Source organism: Leptonotus elevatus, chromosome 12, assembly GCF_054856555.1.
Source record: "Leptonotus elevatus isolate MCC_2025b chromosome 12, RoL_Lele_1.0, whole genome shotgun sequence".
Classification (NCBI taxonomy): Eukaryota; Metazoa; Chordata; class Actinopteri; order Syngnathiformes; family Syngnathidae; genus Leptonotus; species Leptonotus elevatus.
In genome coordinates this window covers 1,430,811-1,449,956 of record NC_141250.1, presented here as the reverse complement: position 1 = coordinate 1,449,956, position 19,146 = coordinate 1,430,811, and the positions used below count along the sequence as shown (strand labels likewise).

At 39.9% G+C, this 19,146-nt stretch overlaps 1 protein-coding gene across 5 annotated transcripts in view; it reads left to right on the top strand.

Annotated features, from left to right (window-relative positions):
- Window positions 1–19,146, top strand: part of LOC147164240 (homeobox protein PKNOX1-like) — a 61,979-nt gene that overhangs the window by 18,167 nt on the left and 24,666 nt on the right. For 4 of the 5 annotated variants that reach the window (XM_086090667.1, XM_086090668.1, XM_086090664.1 and 1 more), the window contains exons 3-4: window positions 4,039–4,169; window positions 11,233–11,404. In XM_086090667.1, coding sequence (XP_085946793.1) covers window positions 4,039–4,169; window positions 11,233–11,404 — 303 coding nt within the window. The remainder of the gene's footprint in view (window positions 1–4,038; window positions 4,170–11,232; window positions 11,405–19,146) is intronic. The other variant, XM_086090666.1, reaches the window with a different exon arrangement.

Below are 19,146 nucleotides of genomic sequence, written 5' to 3'. Positions count from 1 at the left end.
GTGGGCGGCCCATTCAACCTTGTGCAAAGAGAGTCATCGCTGCCATCTAGGGGCCAAAACGAGTCATTTTACTAACCAGATCTGCTTGATACTTTCAGCACAGCTGCCCAAGGCTTTTCTCCACCCGTTTCAAAAAAAAACATAGTGAACGTCTTTTAACGTCCTCGGCGCCCTTCCGTAGGTTTTTACTAAACGTTTTATAACGTTTATGGTGGTCAAAGAGTTAACGTCCTCGGCGCCCTTCCGTAGGTTTTTACTAAACGTTTTATAACGTTTATGGCGGTCAAAGAGTTAAGTGCGCCGCACTGTGTCCCGCTCCAAATAGCCTACAAATGCGTCCTCCGCACCGCACCGCATGCATCCGTGCCCGCCGGTGCGAAGTACTGTACATTGGCTATAAAGTGCAATTGCACCGCCAGAAAATGCTCAGTTGCTCACCCCGTGTTTTTTGTTTAATGTACCATTCGCCAACATGTCTCTGAGGTCTGTGGTGTGGACGCATTTCAATTTATATTGTGCTTTGTTAGCGCTATATAAATCCGATGCATTATTATTATTATTATTACTACTATTATTATTATTAAGTCTGGTCCAGAAATCCAGTCTTGATTCTGCAAGGACTCCACTTTGTCCTCTCGATGCATAATCATCAGGTTTTAATTATGCAACTGTGGATACTTTCAGAATTTCAGAAACTCTGATGACTATGAATGTACGTAATTTTGTGGTTCCATTGTTAATGTGCCATTGCACGGCCATGCTATCTTCTAGACCACAGAATCTTTGAGCTGTACCTGTAATTCTATCATCATTCTCTCTATGCGACCTGCCAAAGTTAATTCTAGCATGTAATGGTGGTTGGCTTGAGCGGTATAACCCTGGTCTTTCCAATTATGAAGGTACAATGTACAGTACCTGTATTTATTGTTGTTAATCGTAGTAAATCACTGTGCTGTAGCTCTCTTTGCTAGTATCATAAAAAATGATGTAGCTGAGCAAAGACAGACTCTCCAAATTGCACTTGCTAGAAAAAGCTGTTCTTTTCAAATTTGCTGAGCAACTTTAATAATATGCATCCCCGGCCTGTCTACAATCCAACCAGGAATGAAAAAAGTCAGTCCGCGACTTCTTTAGCTTTCTCCTCCTTTCTAAAATGTGTGCTTCAAACGGGCAGATTAAACTTCCGTGACTTAGTGACGTCAAAAAGGCACGGAAGTGCACTCGACCCAACCCCCTCAGGTTAGTGGCACCACCTCTGGTAAAGGTTTGTCACGCCCACTGAAATTCGAGAAGCTGGCTGCTCCTTTCTTTTTCTCCCTCTGCTTGCAAATGCTCCGTGGAGAGGGGAAACAATGATCAGGAAAAAGTGGTTGCTTTCTTCGTCTCAAGTCTTTGAGAAGACAGTGGATTAATTTTATTTTTGAAGGACCTGTACCGACATCATTTCTCAAAGGACTGTTTTGTTAGTGATAGCCTGTTCAGAGCTGGATTTGCAACACGTTTAAACATAATGGATCGGTCCCAACAGTGTGACACGACTTCAAATGGGAAATATGTAATTTTAAAGGTGCATGACGCAACGTTGACGTGTTAAAATTATTTTTCACCCACACATGTTTTAAGAATTGCATAATGGACAGGAGGCACTACTGTGGCACAATGGCTGTTGCCTCTATTTTCCTGTAGAGTGAAATAATGATCTCCCCCTTGACCACGGTCAAAATACCTAACAGGAAAGGATAACACTGTCGAGTGTGCCAAAAAGGGCAAAACTGAAGTTGCACAAGCGTCGTGAGAGGGCGTGGATCAATATTGGAGCAGCGTTAATATTAGAGTAGGTGGAAAAAATGATTAAACGGGACCCACAGCTTGCTTTCTTCTTGCTAAAAAGGTAAGACCTTGTCACGAATATGTGATCGGGTCTATTTATGATAATCAATGCACAACAAAACTACCACTAACGTCTCGGCACTCTGGGCGCGTGCACGTCGCTGGCTTCCATTCCGCTTTTCACCAGAGGGGTCGCAAATCTGGAAAAAGTTCTTAACTTGCGTTTGGTGCCTTTAACATTTTTGATTTAGCCTTCCTTCCTATCCTTTCTAATAAGAGATGTGCACCTTCATATTACTGTTGTGTTTTTAGTGCCGAAAGGGGAGCTACATTTGTTGTGTGGAGATTGTTGGTTTACAAGAGGTCAGATATGATAAAGCAGACGATGGTTGGATAATATGAAGCGGTTGCGTATTGTTTTGTCAAGATACAATTCGCGGTGGTTAATTTGCCGTGACTGGCAACTCGCCACCTAGTTGAGATGACTTTGTGATGCTAACTGACCGCTAAGTGGTCTCGACGAAACGGCTTGCACGCTGCGACCGCGCAGTGGCCTAAATGTGCACATTTGTGTTATTCATAACCGCTTGTAAATGTCTACAAGCAATCACGGCAAATCTGAGACATTCACGGCAAAATAACGTTCACGGGAGATTTGTTGGTTACGGCAAAATAACCATTGCCTAAACAATCACAAACTAACGCTACAACATAGTCTCTGTAGTATCGTTATGCTACTTTTTCTTATGGTAAAACGTTATGCCACTTTTCCACGTATTAAAATAGTTCTCAAATGTGTAAAAGACGTGTCTGTATTTTTCTTTTCTTCTGCTCCCATGGCCAGTCGTTTCCATTCACAACATTAGCACATGGCTACCATGACCGAAATCACTGCCCCTTCGAGAGACAAGGGTATGGCCTAGGCGTAACCTGGTTAAGCTATTTACATAAAAGTGAAACACCCCTAAAACAGGCTGTTTTGAACAGAGCGGTTTTTTTGGGCTGATTTAGTGACAACAAAAGTATTAGATCCAAAGTCAATTTTGACGAATGCATGTCACAGACATGTCTTTTACACATTTGAGAACTATTTTAGTATGTTGAAAAGTTGAATAATATGAGACCTTTAAATCCATTGTCATTTCTAGTCGTTCCAACATAGCTTCCGTTGCTTCCTCTGTACATCTCTCTTGTTGAATTTCCATTGTAATTGTATATTTATCAGTCTTTATTATAAAAGATGTAATTCTTTCTATTCAGTAGCTATTGTTAACTCCACAGTAAAACACCACAGTGCCTCCTGTAATGTTGGTTCAAGTTCTTTTTGTGTACTCTGAATGCTTCAATGCCATTGAGTTGTTCAGGTGAACGTTCTTTCAATTCCAAGTCCAAGGAGTTGATCAGAGGATTCTCTACTATCAGTAAAACCTCCTCAGTGCTGACTGGTTTTCTGAGTGTTGTCCACCAAAACCTATTTTCTCCAAAAACAAAACTGTGGCTACTGGCTAGTAATTCTAGGAAACCTCTAGCCACAGAGTTAAGTCAAGCCCTGTGCAAAAAGTCAATTTCACATTTTACTTATTGCATGCAAATTTGGGCATCAATCTATGATCCTTTCATGTGTCAGTGAATTTGCAGATGTGTCACTTGAAATCTGCATATTGCTGGCGTCGGGTTAAAACCTCATAAGTCACAATTTGGTAAATTTAATATTTTTTTCAAAAATCTATCCTCGTGTGTGGGTATTACTTTTACAAGTTATTGACTACTCTAAATAAAGTGTTCAAAATGACTTACTCCCTTTGATGATGCAATGTTAATGGTTAAACAAATATGTCTGTCTGTGTTTTTGGGGTCTCCAAGGTTTCGGCCTGACGCCAGCGATATACTGAAAATAGAAATGGGGCAAATGACTTGCAGTACAAATCCAGCCTAGATGCAGATTTCAATGCCTGAAAATAAAAGCTGAACTGTTAGTCTCTTAGTGTTTAGGAAGTAGTAACCAGATTGTGTCATTCTGAACCTGGTGGTGCTTCTAGTGAAGCAAGGCTCTGTTAATGAGTTTTGCCCTCTGGCTCTCCTCGGTCCTTCACATGATGTGATCATGACACTAGCTCAAAACCTTTATTTTCAGAGTTTCTGTCAGTGTACTATTCTGTTGCTGTCTTTTTGCTGTGATATAAATGGTTGTGCTTTATTTATCTTTAGCAGATGCAAGGTGTAGCCAAGGTAGAGAGTGACTCAGAAGAGAAGTTTGAAGGAATGTTAGCAGAGGCACCCAGCCCGACACTCACAGATCCACAGACGCCCATGGACGTGGACAAAGCCTCCATATATCGGTACAACCAAGTCTCTGTGTCCTTTTGTCCTGTGTGTGTGTGTGTGTGTGTGTGGTCTTGTTTTTGTTACATAGCCGGGCCAACATTTCGGGATTTCACAGAGTTGTGGGGCCATGTGGGGCCATTTTGCTGGGCCCCACAAGTTTAGACCTCTTTTTGAGGGTCAAGACTTGGTTTTAGAGTTTAGGTTTGAATTGGGTTATGGTTGAGGTTAGGGCAAGGAATAGGGGTAGGCAATCATTTTTGATGGTTGGGGTTAGGGGGAAGTGCATCATGTCAATGAGATGTCCCCACAATGATACAAAGACGTGTGTGTGTGTGTATCACTCTTAAATGTTTTTAATATCTCACAACGACAACCAAAGTGAATAAAAATGCAACTTATATATGACGATTAAGGGTAAGAAAATGAACTATCCGTTTCCCCTTGAACATAATATTAGCAGCAATAACTAATCAGGTATTTGTTATAAATGGTGATTAGTATTCAGCATGGTTGTAGAGGAATTTTGGCTCACTCCTCTGTGCAGAATTGTTTTAACTCTAATATTGGTGGATTTTTGAGCATGGTCTGCTCATTTAAGGTCATAAAGGACTTTAATGGGATGTAATTCCAGACTTCGACTCACCCACTCTAACATATTTTTTTGTAGACTTTTCATTTATGTTTCTGTCCTGCTGCTTATTAAAAGCTGCACATCTGTTAAAAGGAACCCCGACTGTCATGACACGTTTGCTCTATATTATGTATTTGGTTGTTACTAACATAACTACGAGATTCATTTTTCAAAAATCAATTCCAGTTGGCTTTTTTTTTTAGAAACTTAATTTGGACGTACACCGCCATTTTTATTTATGTCGCAACACATTTAGTGCGTAGTGACGTAGAATGGCGGCTCGCTCTCTGCCGAGCAATGTGAAACGTCTATAAAGAAAGCAAGTTAAGCCTTCGTAGCATTCCTAAATGGACGGTCAAAACTCTTGAATGCGTCTGGTGAATGACGAGAGCGCAATGTGGGGGAGGATGACTCTCCCGATCGCATGTTACTTCTTTAGGAATGCTACGATCACATGTTGTTTCTCTAGGAACGCTACGAGGCTTACCTTGCTTTCTTTATAAGTGTTTCACATTGCTCGGCAGAGAACCGCCGCCATTCTACGTCACTACGCACTGAATGTGTTGCGACGTAAATAACAATGAAGGCGTACGTCCAAATAAAGTTTTTACTAAATGTATTAAACTGGAAATGATTTTTGAGTAATGAATCTCATAGTTATGTTAGTAACAACCAAATAAATAATATAGAGCAAATTTGTCATAACAGTCGGGGTTCCTTTTAAAATAGTCAGGTTGATTTCCATTTGTGCAGTTGTTGCACCCCCTGCTGGTTAGTTTTTGTAGTTGCAGTTTAAATTTCACAAGGCATGTTTGGCCCCTCTATGTTTAAAATCCACGCTAATAGTCAGATAAAGTAATCAGGGGTGTCAAACTCAAATATCACAGAGAAAAAAAGGCACAAACAGAGGGCCAAATTGGGTCAACATTAAAACATATAATTATGATTGCACATTACCAATTGTACAAAACTGAACAAACAGTGTATATTATTTAACAATTAAACTTTTAAAGCAATTTTTTTTTTCAATTTAAAAAAATTGGCACAAATGTAAACATCCTTCAAAAACTAAACTTAATCTGTCACTTTCAACTGGAAAATGTCAAACTGAAATGAAAACAGCAAAGGTGATTCCTTTATATAAATCTGGGAAAAAAGATACAGTGTCAAATTATAGACCAGTGTCCCTGCTTCCACAATTTTCTAAAATTCTGGAGAAATAATTTGTGATTACAGTAATTTCTGGACTACAAGCCACTACTTTTTTCACTTGCATTCAACCCTGCGGCTCATACAAAGGTGCGGCTTATCCATCAGATCACAAGGGGGCGCACTATAAAGGAAGCACAAGAGCGTCAGGCAGAGCAAAACAAACCAAGTGAGCCCAAATACAGTAAGAAAGACAGAACAAGAGTGAGACAATTTGCACCCTCATTATGGAAAATAAAGTAGCATTAAAAACACCTGTGGTTTACAGTCGGTTGCGGCTTATATGTGTAGTATTCCCCAAATTTAGCTAGCGTGTCTTATATCCAAGTGCGCCTTGTAGTCCAGAAATTACTGTAGATTGTAGAATTTTTGCGAAAATTATAGCATCATAAGTGATTATCAGTATGGATTTAGAGCAAACCCTTCAACAGGATTAGCTCTCATGAAATTCATGGATCAAGTAACCACTGCAATAGACAATAAATTATATTCAATAGGAATTTTTATTGATCTAAAAAAAGCTTTTGATACGATAGATGATGGTTTATTATTGCAAAAGTTGTATAAATATGGAGTCAGATGAGTAGCTCATTCCTGTTTTTATTTGAGTGATAGATGGCAATATGTATCTTGTGATCAAAATGGTTCTGTGTCTTTAAAGGTAACATGTGGCGTCCCACAAGGGTCAATCCTTGGGCCAAAATTATTTATTTTGTATTTGAACGATGTATGTTTTGTATCTAAAATTGTTAATTTGAATTATTTTTACTGATGACACAACTTTTTTCTGTTCTGGGACCAACTTAAATGATTTGATTACCAATGTTGAATGTGAAAAGAAATTGGTTAAAAAATGGTTTGACCTGAATAAGTTATCTTTAAATACAAGTAAAACAAAATGTATGATATTTGGTAATCGTAAAATGGATTCAACAGTTAAATTAAGAATAGGAGTGGGGAATTGAAAGAGTTTTTGATATGACATTTTTGGATCACAAATTTGAAATGGAAAATGCATATATATTATGTTAAATCAAAGATAACAAAATCAATTGCCATATTATATAAGGTGAAGGATCTTTTGAATCATCATGCTTTGTATATTTTGTATTATTCTTTGGTTTTGTCTTACTTAATATAATGTTTGGAAATATGGGGGAATGCATATCCCACACAAAGTCAAATAGTAGAGAACCATCAAATGGGTTATTTATTAAGTTAAGAGCTTTGAAATTTGAGGACTTGGTTAATTATAAAATTGCACTTTTAATGTATAAATAGTATTATAAACAGCTCCCTAGTCATATAGAGAATATGTTTAGGATAAAAGAATATAGACACAACCTCTGAAGGAAGGTACATTTTGAAAGAATAAAATCTAGGCCTTAATTAAAAGATCAATGTATTACTAATAGTGGTGTGAAGGTATGGAATCACCTTGATGATCAATTAAAAGGGTGTCAAATTTTTTATTTTAAACGTTTGTTTAAAAGTGTAAAGTTATTGAAAAATATGAGACTAAGTTGATGTTTGAATCTTGCTTTTGTTAATTTTATTATCATTTATGTATGATATTTGAGTTAATCAGTGTGGTCTGATTTTGTTAAAAGGGTAGGCAAAAATAAGCGTGAGCTTCACCCTATGGCTTTTCTGTCTGTATGTTTCTTTTTATGACTGACCTGTGTGTTTTTTTTCTTTTATGATTGATCGAAATAAATTGTATTCATTCATTCAAAACATGTTTAATATGGATATAATTGCACAAAGAAATAATAATAAATCAACAAATTGCATGCATTATCAACTAAAAAGTAGAAGCAAAGGTAAAATAAAATAAAATAACTCAATTAAACTGAAAATATACTTTATGCCACATATGTCAAAGTCACTTGTGTGAGGCTGAGCCTGACACTTGGTGTCCAATCTTTTGTAAGTTCATCAACGTTTTGAGTCAGGCTGTCGGTGCTCTCATCCACAGCCAGTGAATATGCGTTGAAATATTTTCCCTTTCCCACAAGCTGTTCTTTTAGGTTCGTGGAAAGTTAGTTCACGCGTTCTGCAACGGTGTTTCTGCTTAGGCTCACGTTTGAAAATAGATGTCTGGTGTCGGGGCACAGTTTCACAAACTCTCCCTCTGTAAATGGTCGGGCAGATTTTGCGATCTCTTCTCCACAATAAAACTCGCCTTGACAGCAGCCTCGCTTTTTGCTTTCCCTTTTCTGAAAAGAGCCTGCTGGGATTTAAGAACTCGTTTTAATTCTTCATTTAATTAAGTCGCGGCAACCGTTGCATTGTGGGTAATGTAGTTCTGGCGCATGCAAACCACAAGCGAGCGGCTGAAGCGTGCGGGCCGGTTTTAATCATAATTAAAAGTCATCCAGAGAGCCTAATAGACTTTACACGGCCCGTGGGCCGTGACCTTGACATATGTGATGCACGTCGTGAACCGAGTCAATATGTTTAGGAATTTAATGTGTGCTTGCATTAGCAACTAAGTGCCTCAATATTAAGTGTTATTAGAGATTGTAGGTTGTTTATATGCATTGATGTAATGTACAAAAGCACAATGTGTTTTAAAAATATGTGACCTTTTTTTTTATATTGCCAACCTCCCCACAATATCGTGATAATTATCGTATCGTAACCTTCATATCGTGATAATATCGTAACATGATGTTTGGATATCGTTACATCCCTCAAAGTGATCAGAACCTTTTTGTTCTTTTGTCAGTAGTGATGCAGTATTTGCCTTGGAAAGACACAATTTTTTCTTGGAAGCGCCTATCCCACTGAGTGGCGAATGTTGCAAAAAGATCATTTTGAGCATGTTAAAAATTTCCTTGAATCAATTGTATGCGCAAATGTTTAGAATACAGTTTTTTCCTAAGCCATGCACGTTCAGAAATTCACTTTGACTCCCCTGCACTACTCTTTGAGAGCGCTTGTGTTCGTATCAGGTTGAGTGCGCTCTGCCCCATGATTTCCAAAAGCACTACTCTGTTGTACTGCTTGACGCACTGGCCCACCGAGTCCCCAGTCGGAGCACCTAGTGCGCCCACCCACACCCTGTTTTTGGTGCGCTCTGAATTTGTGCAGATTTGAGCAACACACTGAGGATCAAGGATCTGACAGGCCAAGCGCAGAGAGCGAGGACCATTCAGCGCTGAAGCCCCTTTTCATTCAGATAGGCTTGTTTCTTTCGGGGGTGTTGAAGAGAAAAGCTTATGCTGCACAACTTGCATCAGATATAGACGACATGAAAGCTCAAATAACAGCTGCAATAAGCATGGTGGGCTACGACATCCTGATGCGTGTTTTGGATATATTCTCATCAGGCTTATGTTGTCTGAGCTGCAGGTGGTCGCCACACTGAGCACTTGTAATACATGAAATACTAAGTAGAAAATAAATATTTTCAACAGAGGTTGGAGTCTCAATGAATTTTGAGTGTCCGCAATTTGGCAATTGTCAACAGTCGGGACACCCTTCCATCAGCGTCAATCCGTTAATATTTTAAGCCGAACGGCATTGCATTCGTCTGTCATTCTTCATTCCTCAGTAAAATAAGCGTCTGTCAATGTTTCCCGTCATTCGAAGTGGGCATCCGTAATTGACCATGGCAATATTTAAAATGGAACATCTTTATACGTTTTTGGGAGCAAATTAGTTTAATACAAGAGGACAGTTGAGTGCACAATCCACTATACTATACGCAAAAAGAGCTTTTTGCAACATGGCCCTGGTTGATCTCTTATACCCCGCTGCCACCTGCTGGACGTTTTTGTAATAACTACCATTGCTTTAAGCGTTCTCTTCAGTTCAGAGGCTGCATCAAAGCCTTCTGTATGCTCTAGCATAAAAAACAAAAAAAACATATAAATAGGTTTTTGGGGCCATGGCAACATTTAAAATAGAACATATTTATACGTTTTTGGGAGCAAACAAGTTAAATACAAGGAGGACAGTTGAGTGCACAACTACTGCGCTACAATAAAATTACCAATCACAGAAGCAGATGGCATCTGCGGCATTGCATTTTTCATTTAGTGCGGTTGAGTAAGTTTGGATTTTTTATTTCTTAAATACGAGTACTCGAATAGACACTAGTATTTATTTAAAATGAAGCATCAACCAAGTGTAAAATACATGCAGAAATGTTTTGGGGGTGTGTGCGTGCATGGGTCTGTGTCTATTACAAGAGGAAAATGAATACAGTATTATCAAGAGGGCCACCAGATCCAAAAACAAAGAGCTGACAGCATCATCAAGAAAGGCGCATCGAGGCAGTGATTAAAGCAAAGGGATTCCCAACCAATTACTGAAGATTAACATATCGTTTTGAAAATACCATCCATCCGTCCATCCTTTTTTTCCATGCAAAACATTAAGAAATATGCATGGTGATTTCTTCACAGTATTCAAATTTTTTGAAATCCTGTTTTCGTGGGTTTTATGAGCTGGAAGCCCAAATAATGTAAAGATAAACAAATAAATACTTGAACTCACTTAAATTGTGCGCCCTGAATCTATAATCTATGAAAGTTTGACATTGAATTATGGAAATTATTCAACTTTTCGAAGATAATCAAATTTTTTGACAAGCACCGGTGTATTTCAAAAAAAATTTGTTACTTTTTGTTTAATTTATATTACTTTTTTGTATAAAATTTTTGAATTATAGTTTTTTATATCCGTTTTTATTTTCCCTTTTATTTATTTATTTTTAATGTTGGCATTTCTGGTCCTCTATAACATTTTCGCCCTGCTTTTGTAATGGAAAAGCAAAAGAGACCATGCAGTGTGGTGCTGGGACAAGCGGTGCGGGGTGGTAAGGTGTGAGGCCATTGGGGGTTAATGGAAAAGTGCCATAAGATGCATTTGCGTTAGATTTCATGGAAAAGGCCCAAAGTCTAAAAGTAAATAAATAAATAAATACCATCTTCAGAAATACATAATGGTAAAGACATTTTGGTATTAAGTTTGAAAACTATTACTCTAGAATACATTTTCTCACAAACAGTTACGTTTTATTAAGGTACTGTATTATTTTTATTATTTACTTATTATTTGTTGCCTTTTTATCTTTAATTCACAGGACAGCTGAATGATAACTACCAATAATTCAAGTATACACATCAGTAAAATTGATTGGTTTTCACAAGGAAATTCAGTGGGGTATGTCTTTCCTGTTATCGATCAAATCATGTGAAAATGACACATATATTTCTCTTTTGCAGACATCCCCTGTTCCCTTTATTGGCTCTGCTGTTTGAGAAGTGCGAGCTGTCCACTCTCAGTTCTGAATGCATCACCTCTGCAAGTTTTGATGTGGACATTGAGAATTTTGTCCGTTCTCAGGAGAAGGACGGAAAGCCCTTTTTCAGTGAAGACCCAGAACTTGACAACTTGGTGAGCTTACATCCTATGACCACCAATAATAACCCAGTCTATTTGCCTTTAAACCTTTCTTTGTTTTAGTCTGACAAGTTGAATGCAAATGCAGTAGTGGTAGTAGACCATTTCACGAGGACTGGGTTTTGGACATCTGTTTGCTTAGTTCTTACACATAGTTAACTGTATAATTTTTTTGATTTTGTATTTCCTCTCCTGATACGTGTTCCTAATCAGTATTTTTAAAACGGTATCAGTGCCTAAACGGTGCCAGATCCAATTATTCACATAATTTTATTGCCAAGGAAAATTAAGACTTTGGGCTCAACTGTCAAAAAGTTTACAGTTAAAGTGCACTTTAAATGTACTGTAGTCTAATACAGCTACAGTTTGTACAAAAAAAGGCAAAAAAATACAAAATGGTGTCTACACACAAATTTCGCCGTGGCTCAGCGGTAGAGAAGGTCGTCCAGTAACCAGAAGGTCGGCTGTTTGATCCCCGCTCTCCCCAAATCATGTGTCGTGTCCTTGGGCAAGACACTTCACACACATTGTCTCCAGTGCTACTCACACTGGTGTATGAGTGGTGATTGGAGGGGCCGTAGGCGCACACTGGCAGCCACGCTTCCGTCAGCCTGCCCCAGGGCAGCTTTGGCTACTAAAATAGTTTACCGCCCCTTGAGTGTGAATGTGTGAGTGCATGAATAATGTAAAGCGTCTTTGAGTTTCTGAAAAAGCGCTATATAAATCTTTTTTATTTTTTTATTTTTTTTATTGTCATGGGAGAGCTCAGTATTCATTCGGTAATCTTACCGATTCGACATATCATCATCATTGCTCTCTCTCTTTTTAAAAAAAATAATAATTCACCTACTCATCGGGTTACCAACCAGAATCTTTCACCAACCCCAGAAACATCTAAATTCCAACAAATTTGGGAGACCTCAAGAGACCAAAGGAAAGACTGAGGAAAGGAAGGAAGGATAGATAAAGCAGAGTGAGATCCACAGACATCAGCCTCCACCGATTCAACGACCAGAGCAAGAAGCAGATTGTGTTTGAATTTCGGTAGATGTTGGTGTGGTGGATCTGACATGCATGAAAACCTCCACCAAACAAACCAAACAAAACAGGACAGAGCAAGCGTAACCCCCCAGGACTGCGGCAGCGCCAAGGCACAACCCCCGGGCCCCGCAGGGGCCACCGGCCGGAGAGCAAACCCAGGAGCCAGGAGCGCCCCCCACCCTAACACGGCCCGCGCCTCAAACCCAACGCAGCAGAACGGGGCACAGCAGGCCCACCAGGCACCCCACCGGCCCACGGCCCACAGCCCACGACCCCCCCTGCCCCACCCACACCCACCACAACCCAGCCCCCGCCGCCTCCAGGCCCCCAAAACCCCAGACGCGCCCCCCACTTGCCACACTCTCTCAAACCATCTTTCAGGGTTCCCGCTGGGTCTTAAAAAGTCTTAAAAGCATTGAATTTACGAATTGGAAAATAATACCTTAAAAAGTATTGAATTTTGTTCTTTGGGTCTTAAATGTTGTCATATGTGGGGATTAAATATCTCCGTCGCCCCAACAGATCAAGCGGGGAGAAAAAACTGACGTGTGCTCGTTGACAGACACAAATGTGATATGCACAGTTTCATGGAATTTGTTGTTGCACCTTGTCACAATAAGGCTGTCCTGACAGCTCTAAATGTATGCACTTTTATTTTGTAGGGGCAGCAGGAAGTGCTATGTTAATCTTCATGATATTTCTTCAGTCACAGCCCACATAAATGGCAGATGAGAGGGGACGGGGTTTGCAACAAGCAGGAGTTTACTCTAGCGAACTACACTAGCAGCTCATCTGCAAGGTGCATGCTTTGGTAATTCTCGACAGGCATGAAAATCCTTTTTGGCGCAATACGCTGTTTAGAAAACAAAATATGTGAGCTACGGGAATCGTGTAGGTTCGCGCGCGTGTGTGTGTGTGGGGGATGGGGGGTGGGTGGGGTGTCTGGTACGTATGGCGAAACTAACTGGTAGCAGCTTCTCTGCTCACGTAAGTAAAGTGTTACCCTTTCGTCACAAACCAGTGAACCACACACAATTTTACTATTTAAATACCACATTAAGAATAAAAACAGCTAAACTTGTCACTGGGATAACGGAGATGACGTCACGCATTTGTTGTCATCGTACTTTCATTATTACGGTGTTTGTATGTGTGCAGATAATGCACATTGTTGAAATGTTACTGTTAAGCAAATAATTTTGTGAGTGATTTTTATCTTTAAAGCATTCATTTTAGATATACATTTAAAAATAGTAATAGGCGTAATATATATTATTAAATATATATAAAACACTCCTGCAAGCAGTCTTGCTGTGATGTTCCTGACATAAATTTACATATGAAAATTTAAATGTGATGTGGTCAAAATATTTGGTGCAACTAACTTTAGCATTGGTGCAACCAATAAAAAAAATTGGTCTTACCTCAAAAAGTTAGTCTCGAGCCCTGATTTTGGTTTTTTGCCTAAATATATGGGATGGATGAGTTGATCATTGAGAATGCAACACAGCCCCAGTCAGACTCGTTGAGATCTATGGCCGAAATACTCTGACAGTTCACTGAAGAGCCGCACTACACAAACGCAGTCACGCAGAATTATTATTATTTTATTTGTTTACATGTAACTAGTGCGACCCGTTTCATATTAGACGAGAGATATAGGGAAATGTAAATTAAATGAAGCATGGTTGAGTAAACTCCTTTCATTTGTACTCACGCTTAGCACGTACAATAGTTGCCATGCTCGTTATCGGTGTTCAGCTCCCCTTGTCTTAGCCTGACATCGCTTTTACAGTCATTGGGCAAACTAGATGCCACATTATTGCAATATTGTTTGTGGTCCGTGTCTGTGCTGTGGTGGTGTCGCATGAGTAGCCTACTCAATAAGTTTGCATTCTTACATCCTGCACACATTCCACATTTACACATTCAAGAAATAATTTAACGCACATTCACAAATTTTGTTTTTCTTTCCCTATAAGGCTGTGAAAAAGGTATACATTTTTGGGGGGTATATCATCTTAAATAGGTCTTTAAAAGTCTTAAATTTAACTTTAAGAAATCTGTAGTAACCCTGATCTTTATGCTCTCAAACCGTTTTTCTTGCCACAGAGAAATATTGAACATGTTCAAAACTTGATTAGGAAGAAACAAACAGCCGTGCGCTCTTTGACAGACAAAAATGTCATTTGCGCAGAGTTGTATGCATGGTTGTTGTCACACCTAGTCTCAATAAAGCTGTCCTGATGGATGGAATATGTGGACACTCTTATTTTGTAGATGCTGCGAGAAGTGTTACGTTAATCTTCATGATGTGTGTAAGGGGGGTGCAGCTGCAATTCGCTGGTTTACTTTTCAACTAACGTGGGCTAATCTCATCCGAAAGGTACCACGTTGGTAAACATCAACGGGCATGAAAATCACGCACCTTTCGGTGAAATTCGCCATTCAGAAACCAAAATATTTGACCTATGTGAATCGTGAAGACCTGTGTGTTTATGTCGGTGGGGAGTGCTACGTGCTACGTGTGTAGAAGCTAGTAGCTGTAGCTGGTAGCCAGTGCACTGTTGAACATAAATCAAGTGTCACTCTCCAGTCACCACTCACCATCTTTACTATTTCAACACTACAGTCGTGGCCAAAATGAGAATGACATAAAATATTGTTTTTCACAAGGTTTGCTGCTTCAGTGTTTTTAGATCTTTTTGTTAGATGTTACTATGATATACTGAAGTATAATTACAATAATTTCACACGTGTCAAATGCTTTCATTGACAATGAAATGAAATGTATGCAAATTGTCAATATTTGCAGTGTCGACCCTTTTTCTTAATACCGCTGCAATTCGCCCTGGCATGTTGTCAATTAACTTCTGGGCCACATCCTGACTGATGGCAGCCCATTTTTGCATAATCAATGCTTGGAGTTTGTCAGAATGTGTCAGTTTTTGTTTGTCCACCCGCCTCTTGACGATTGACCACAGTTCTCAATGGGATTAAGGTTTGGGGAGTTTCCTGTCCATGGACCCAAAATGTTGATGTCATTCTCGCTGAGCTACATATTTATCACTTTTGCCTTATGGCAAGGTGCTCCATCATGCTGGAAAAGGAATTGTTTGTCACAAAACTGTTTATGGATGTTTGGAAGAAGTTGCCCTCGGAGGATGTTTTGGTACCATTCTTTATTCATGGCTGTGTTTTTAGGGAAAATTGTGAGTGAGCCCATTGCCTTGGCTGAGAAGCAACCCAACACATGAATGGTCTTAGGATGCTTTACTGTTGGCAAGACGCAGGATGGATGGTAGCGCTCGCCTTTTCTTCTCCGGACAAGCTTTTTTCCAGATGCCCCAAACAATCGGAAAGGGGATTCATCAGAATAAATGACTTTACCCCAGTCCTCAGCAGTCCAATCCCTGTACATTTTGCAGAATATCAGTCTGTCCCTGATGATTTTCTTGGAGAGAAGTGGCTTCTTTGCTGCCCCTCTTGACACCAGGCCATCCACCAAAAGCCTTTGCCTTACTGTGCGTGCAGATACACTCATACTTGCTTGCTGCCATTCCTGAACAAGCTCCACGCTGGTGGTGGCCCGATCCTGCAACTGAATCCACTTTAGGAAACGGTCCTGGCGTTTGCTGGACTTTTTGGGGCGCCCTGAAGCTTTCTTCCCAGCAATTGATCCTCTCTCCTTGAAGTTCTTGATGATCCGATAAATGGCAGGGGCTTAGAAAATAATTAAAATTAATCTGACCACTGTGCATAACATTCTGGAGTACATTCAAATTGCCATCATTAAAAATTAGGCAGTAGATTTTGTGAAAATTCATATGAATGTCATTCTCAAAACTTTTGGCCACGTTTGAAAAAAAATTTTTTTGCGCTTGACGTCACGCATCGTTATTATTGTCGTTTCATAATAACAGCGTGTGTGCGCGTGCACGTGTGTGCGCGTGCACGTGTGTGTGTGGTGTGTTTGCTGCTGCAAGTATTGCATACATAAATGTAACCCCCCCCCCCATTTCACGTTATACCAACAAAAACGTAATATTTATCTATCTATATTAACTTGATATTTATCTATTTTATGAATAAAGTCTGTCTGTCTGTCTGTCTATAAATATATATTGTATACAGTCTAAAAATATGCATTCTAATGGGTGTCAATTACGCAGGGATTTTCTCCATTTGCATTCTCTATCCCATTCAAATAGCAGGGGTCCACTATATTGTAGTGATATTTATTTTTATGTTGTCCTCAAATGGGGCATTACAGCAAAAACAACCTCGTTCACTCCGAAGTTGTTCTGTGCTAGTGTATATGGGCACCGTAAAGCTAATCTATTTTTAGCATCCTTGCGTTTTGTGGCAATGGATGCAGAAAGGCTTTGCACTGGGATGCGACTTCGCGCCGTCGACCATCCAACAAAGTAATAGCCTTTGTGTGTTTTTTATTATTTTTTTGACTGGTTAAAAGTCTGAAAGCCATTTTATTTTCGTCAAATAAAAGAACTACAGCAAACTCGCTGATTGACCGCAAAAAGCCTTATTTTGTTTTTTAAATAAACAGGAAATAAACAAGTTATTTAAATATACATATTGTGTCATTGTAGCGATAATTTATGTTGTCTTTTGGAGGAATTAGTAATTTGATCGCCGCTTGAAAAAGTCGTAATTCCCTCAATCGCCTATAGGGGCACCACGTTCTGTTTACTTTCAGTTTTGGAGAAACACAAAAAATAAAATCCAAATCCTCATTTATTTATTCATTATCTGAAGTCACCACATTGAATGTTCGTGGTTCTTTGTATTAATAAAATAATTACTAATCCACTCAGACACAAGCACGATTGAGACTGAACTAGATTTTTGTTTGTTTTTTAAACATGCATTTATTCACTACGGTTACACATTCAGAATCAAAACACTGCCTACCTAACTATCATACGGTGGAAAGAAAAGGGATACAAATAAACCTAATAGAAATTAGAAAGGAACAATTTAACGAGGTAGAAAGGAAAGGTTTGACTTGCCAAATCTGTGAGATATTTGAAATGGAAGTTGCGCCAGCGATATGTCAAATTGGCTATGAGACGTGCAACTTACTGGAGTAAGTTCAATCGAGCTAACGGAGGGAAGGTCGATTGAAGAAAAAAATTGCTCCCAAAAAGGCAAGGCAAAAATGAAAAAATAAAAATGTTCCACAGTTGGATGAGGTGCGACGCAGCTCAGGCCCAAGGTGGATGGCGCTTTCAGGCGAGGGCGGGGGCTTCAGCCAGAGTAGTAATCTCGGCGCGCGAGAAGATCCGCGTATCAGCTGCCCAAAACCCGCTGCTGAGGCCGAGATCCGCTGTGTGCCTGCGTCCCGAGGGAGACCAGCCGTTGAACCAGCTCGCGCCGCAACAGGACGCTCGGAGGATGGAGCAGGTACTGGTTGACGCACGGGGATTGCGCGCTGCCAAAGTCCAAACTGTGGTTGCTGGTTGACACATGGGGTCATGGAAAAATTCGTCGGCGGTTTTGTGGCACCGAGGTAGGACGAAACACCCCAAAAAAGAAAAAGGAAAAAAGAAAAATGAAAGGCAAAAAGCCCATCTGGCAGGAGGGCGCGCGCCGGGGTTTGGTGCACGGCGGCGGTTCGGTGCGATCGCCAAGTCCGAGACATTTGGTCGTTCAGGGAACAGAGATGCCACGTGGTTGAGAAACGTGGCACGGCACCGGGGAGTCCTTTTGTCAGTTCTGGGCCAGACGGGGTGAAAAAGGTGAATGAAGCAGGAACAGCGGGCCGGAAACGAGAGCGATGAACAAAGTTTGCGCCGGCTGTTTTAAAATTGTGGGGCGTGTCCGTCAAGAAGGGGGTGCGACGCAGTTCTCTCTTTTGGCTCAACCCAAGTCAGAGACTTTTAAACTCCAAATTATCTAAAGAATGAATAATTAATAAATACATTTTGTAAGGCTGGCAAGTCAAGTTCTTCCAAGCAAAACATATCAACTAATAATGCATCATGAGATCATTTAGTTATTTCTGGAGTAACTAAATAATCTTTTGATTTACCATCATCATTCCTGTTGAAATACATTACATGACATTCCTCTTTCAGCAACATACATGATGTGAAACATTCAGTTGTGCATAAGTTCACTTGTATGTGATGAATGTCTTATGTGAAATGTGTAAGAATCCTTTGTGGATTATAGGTGTTTCATGTGAGGGCAGTTACGATCGTAACCACTTGAAGGCGCTCTGCTCACGTGTAACCTCCAAGAAGGCTGGAATGTTCTGACCAGGATTCCAACGGACCTTTTGGCCCATGTTGTTTATGACTTTTACAAGAGTTTGCAGACAGCCAGTCTGCAATGTCAGCAGGGGTGAAGATGAAGCTTTCCGAGAAAATACTTTGGTGCCATAAACTCGTGGTTCTGGCTGGTGAAAAACAAACATTCACATCCTGGTGACATGGCCTGTGGTTGACTTCAAAAGAGTGTAATCTTTTTTGGACTGTCTCTGGTTTAAGTAAAAAGGGATAGAGGACTAAGCGCATATTTCCAAGAGTGAAATGTTAAGGGAAGGAAGAAAAGAAAAAAATTGAGGGTGACTGGTCTATAATTGTTACATCATCTTATGACCGGATCAGTGATTGGAAATTGTTTATTTTAACTCGCTGTTGTGCGATCGTGATCAGCCCCAAAAATCCTGA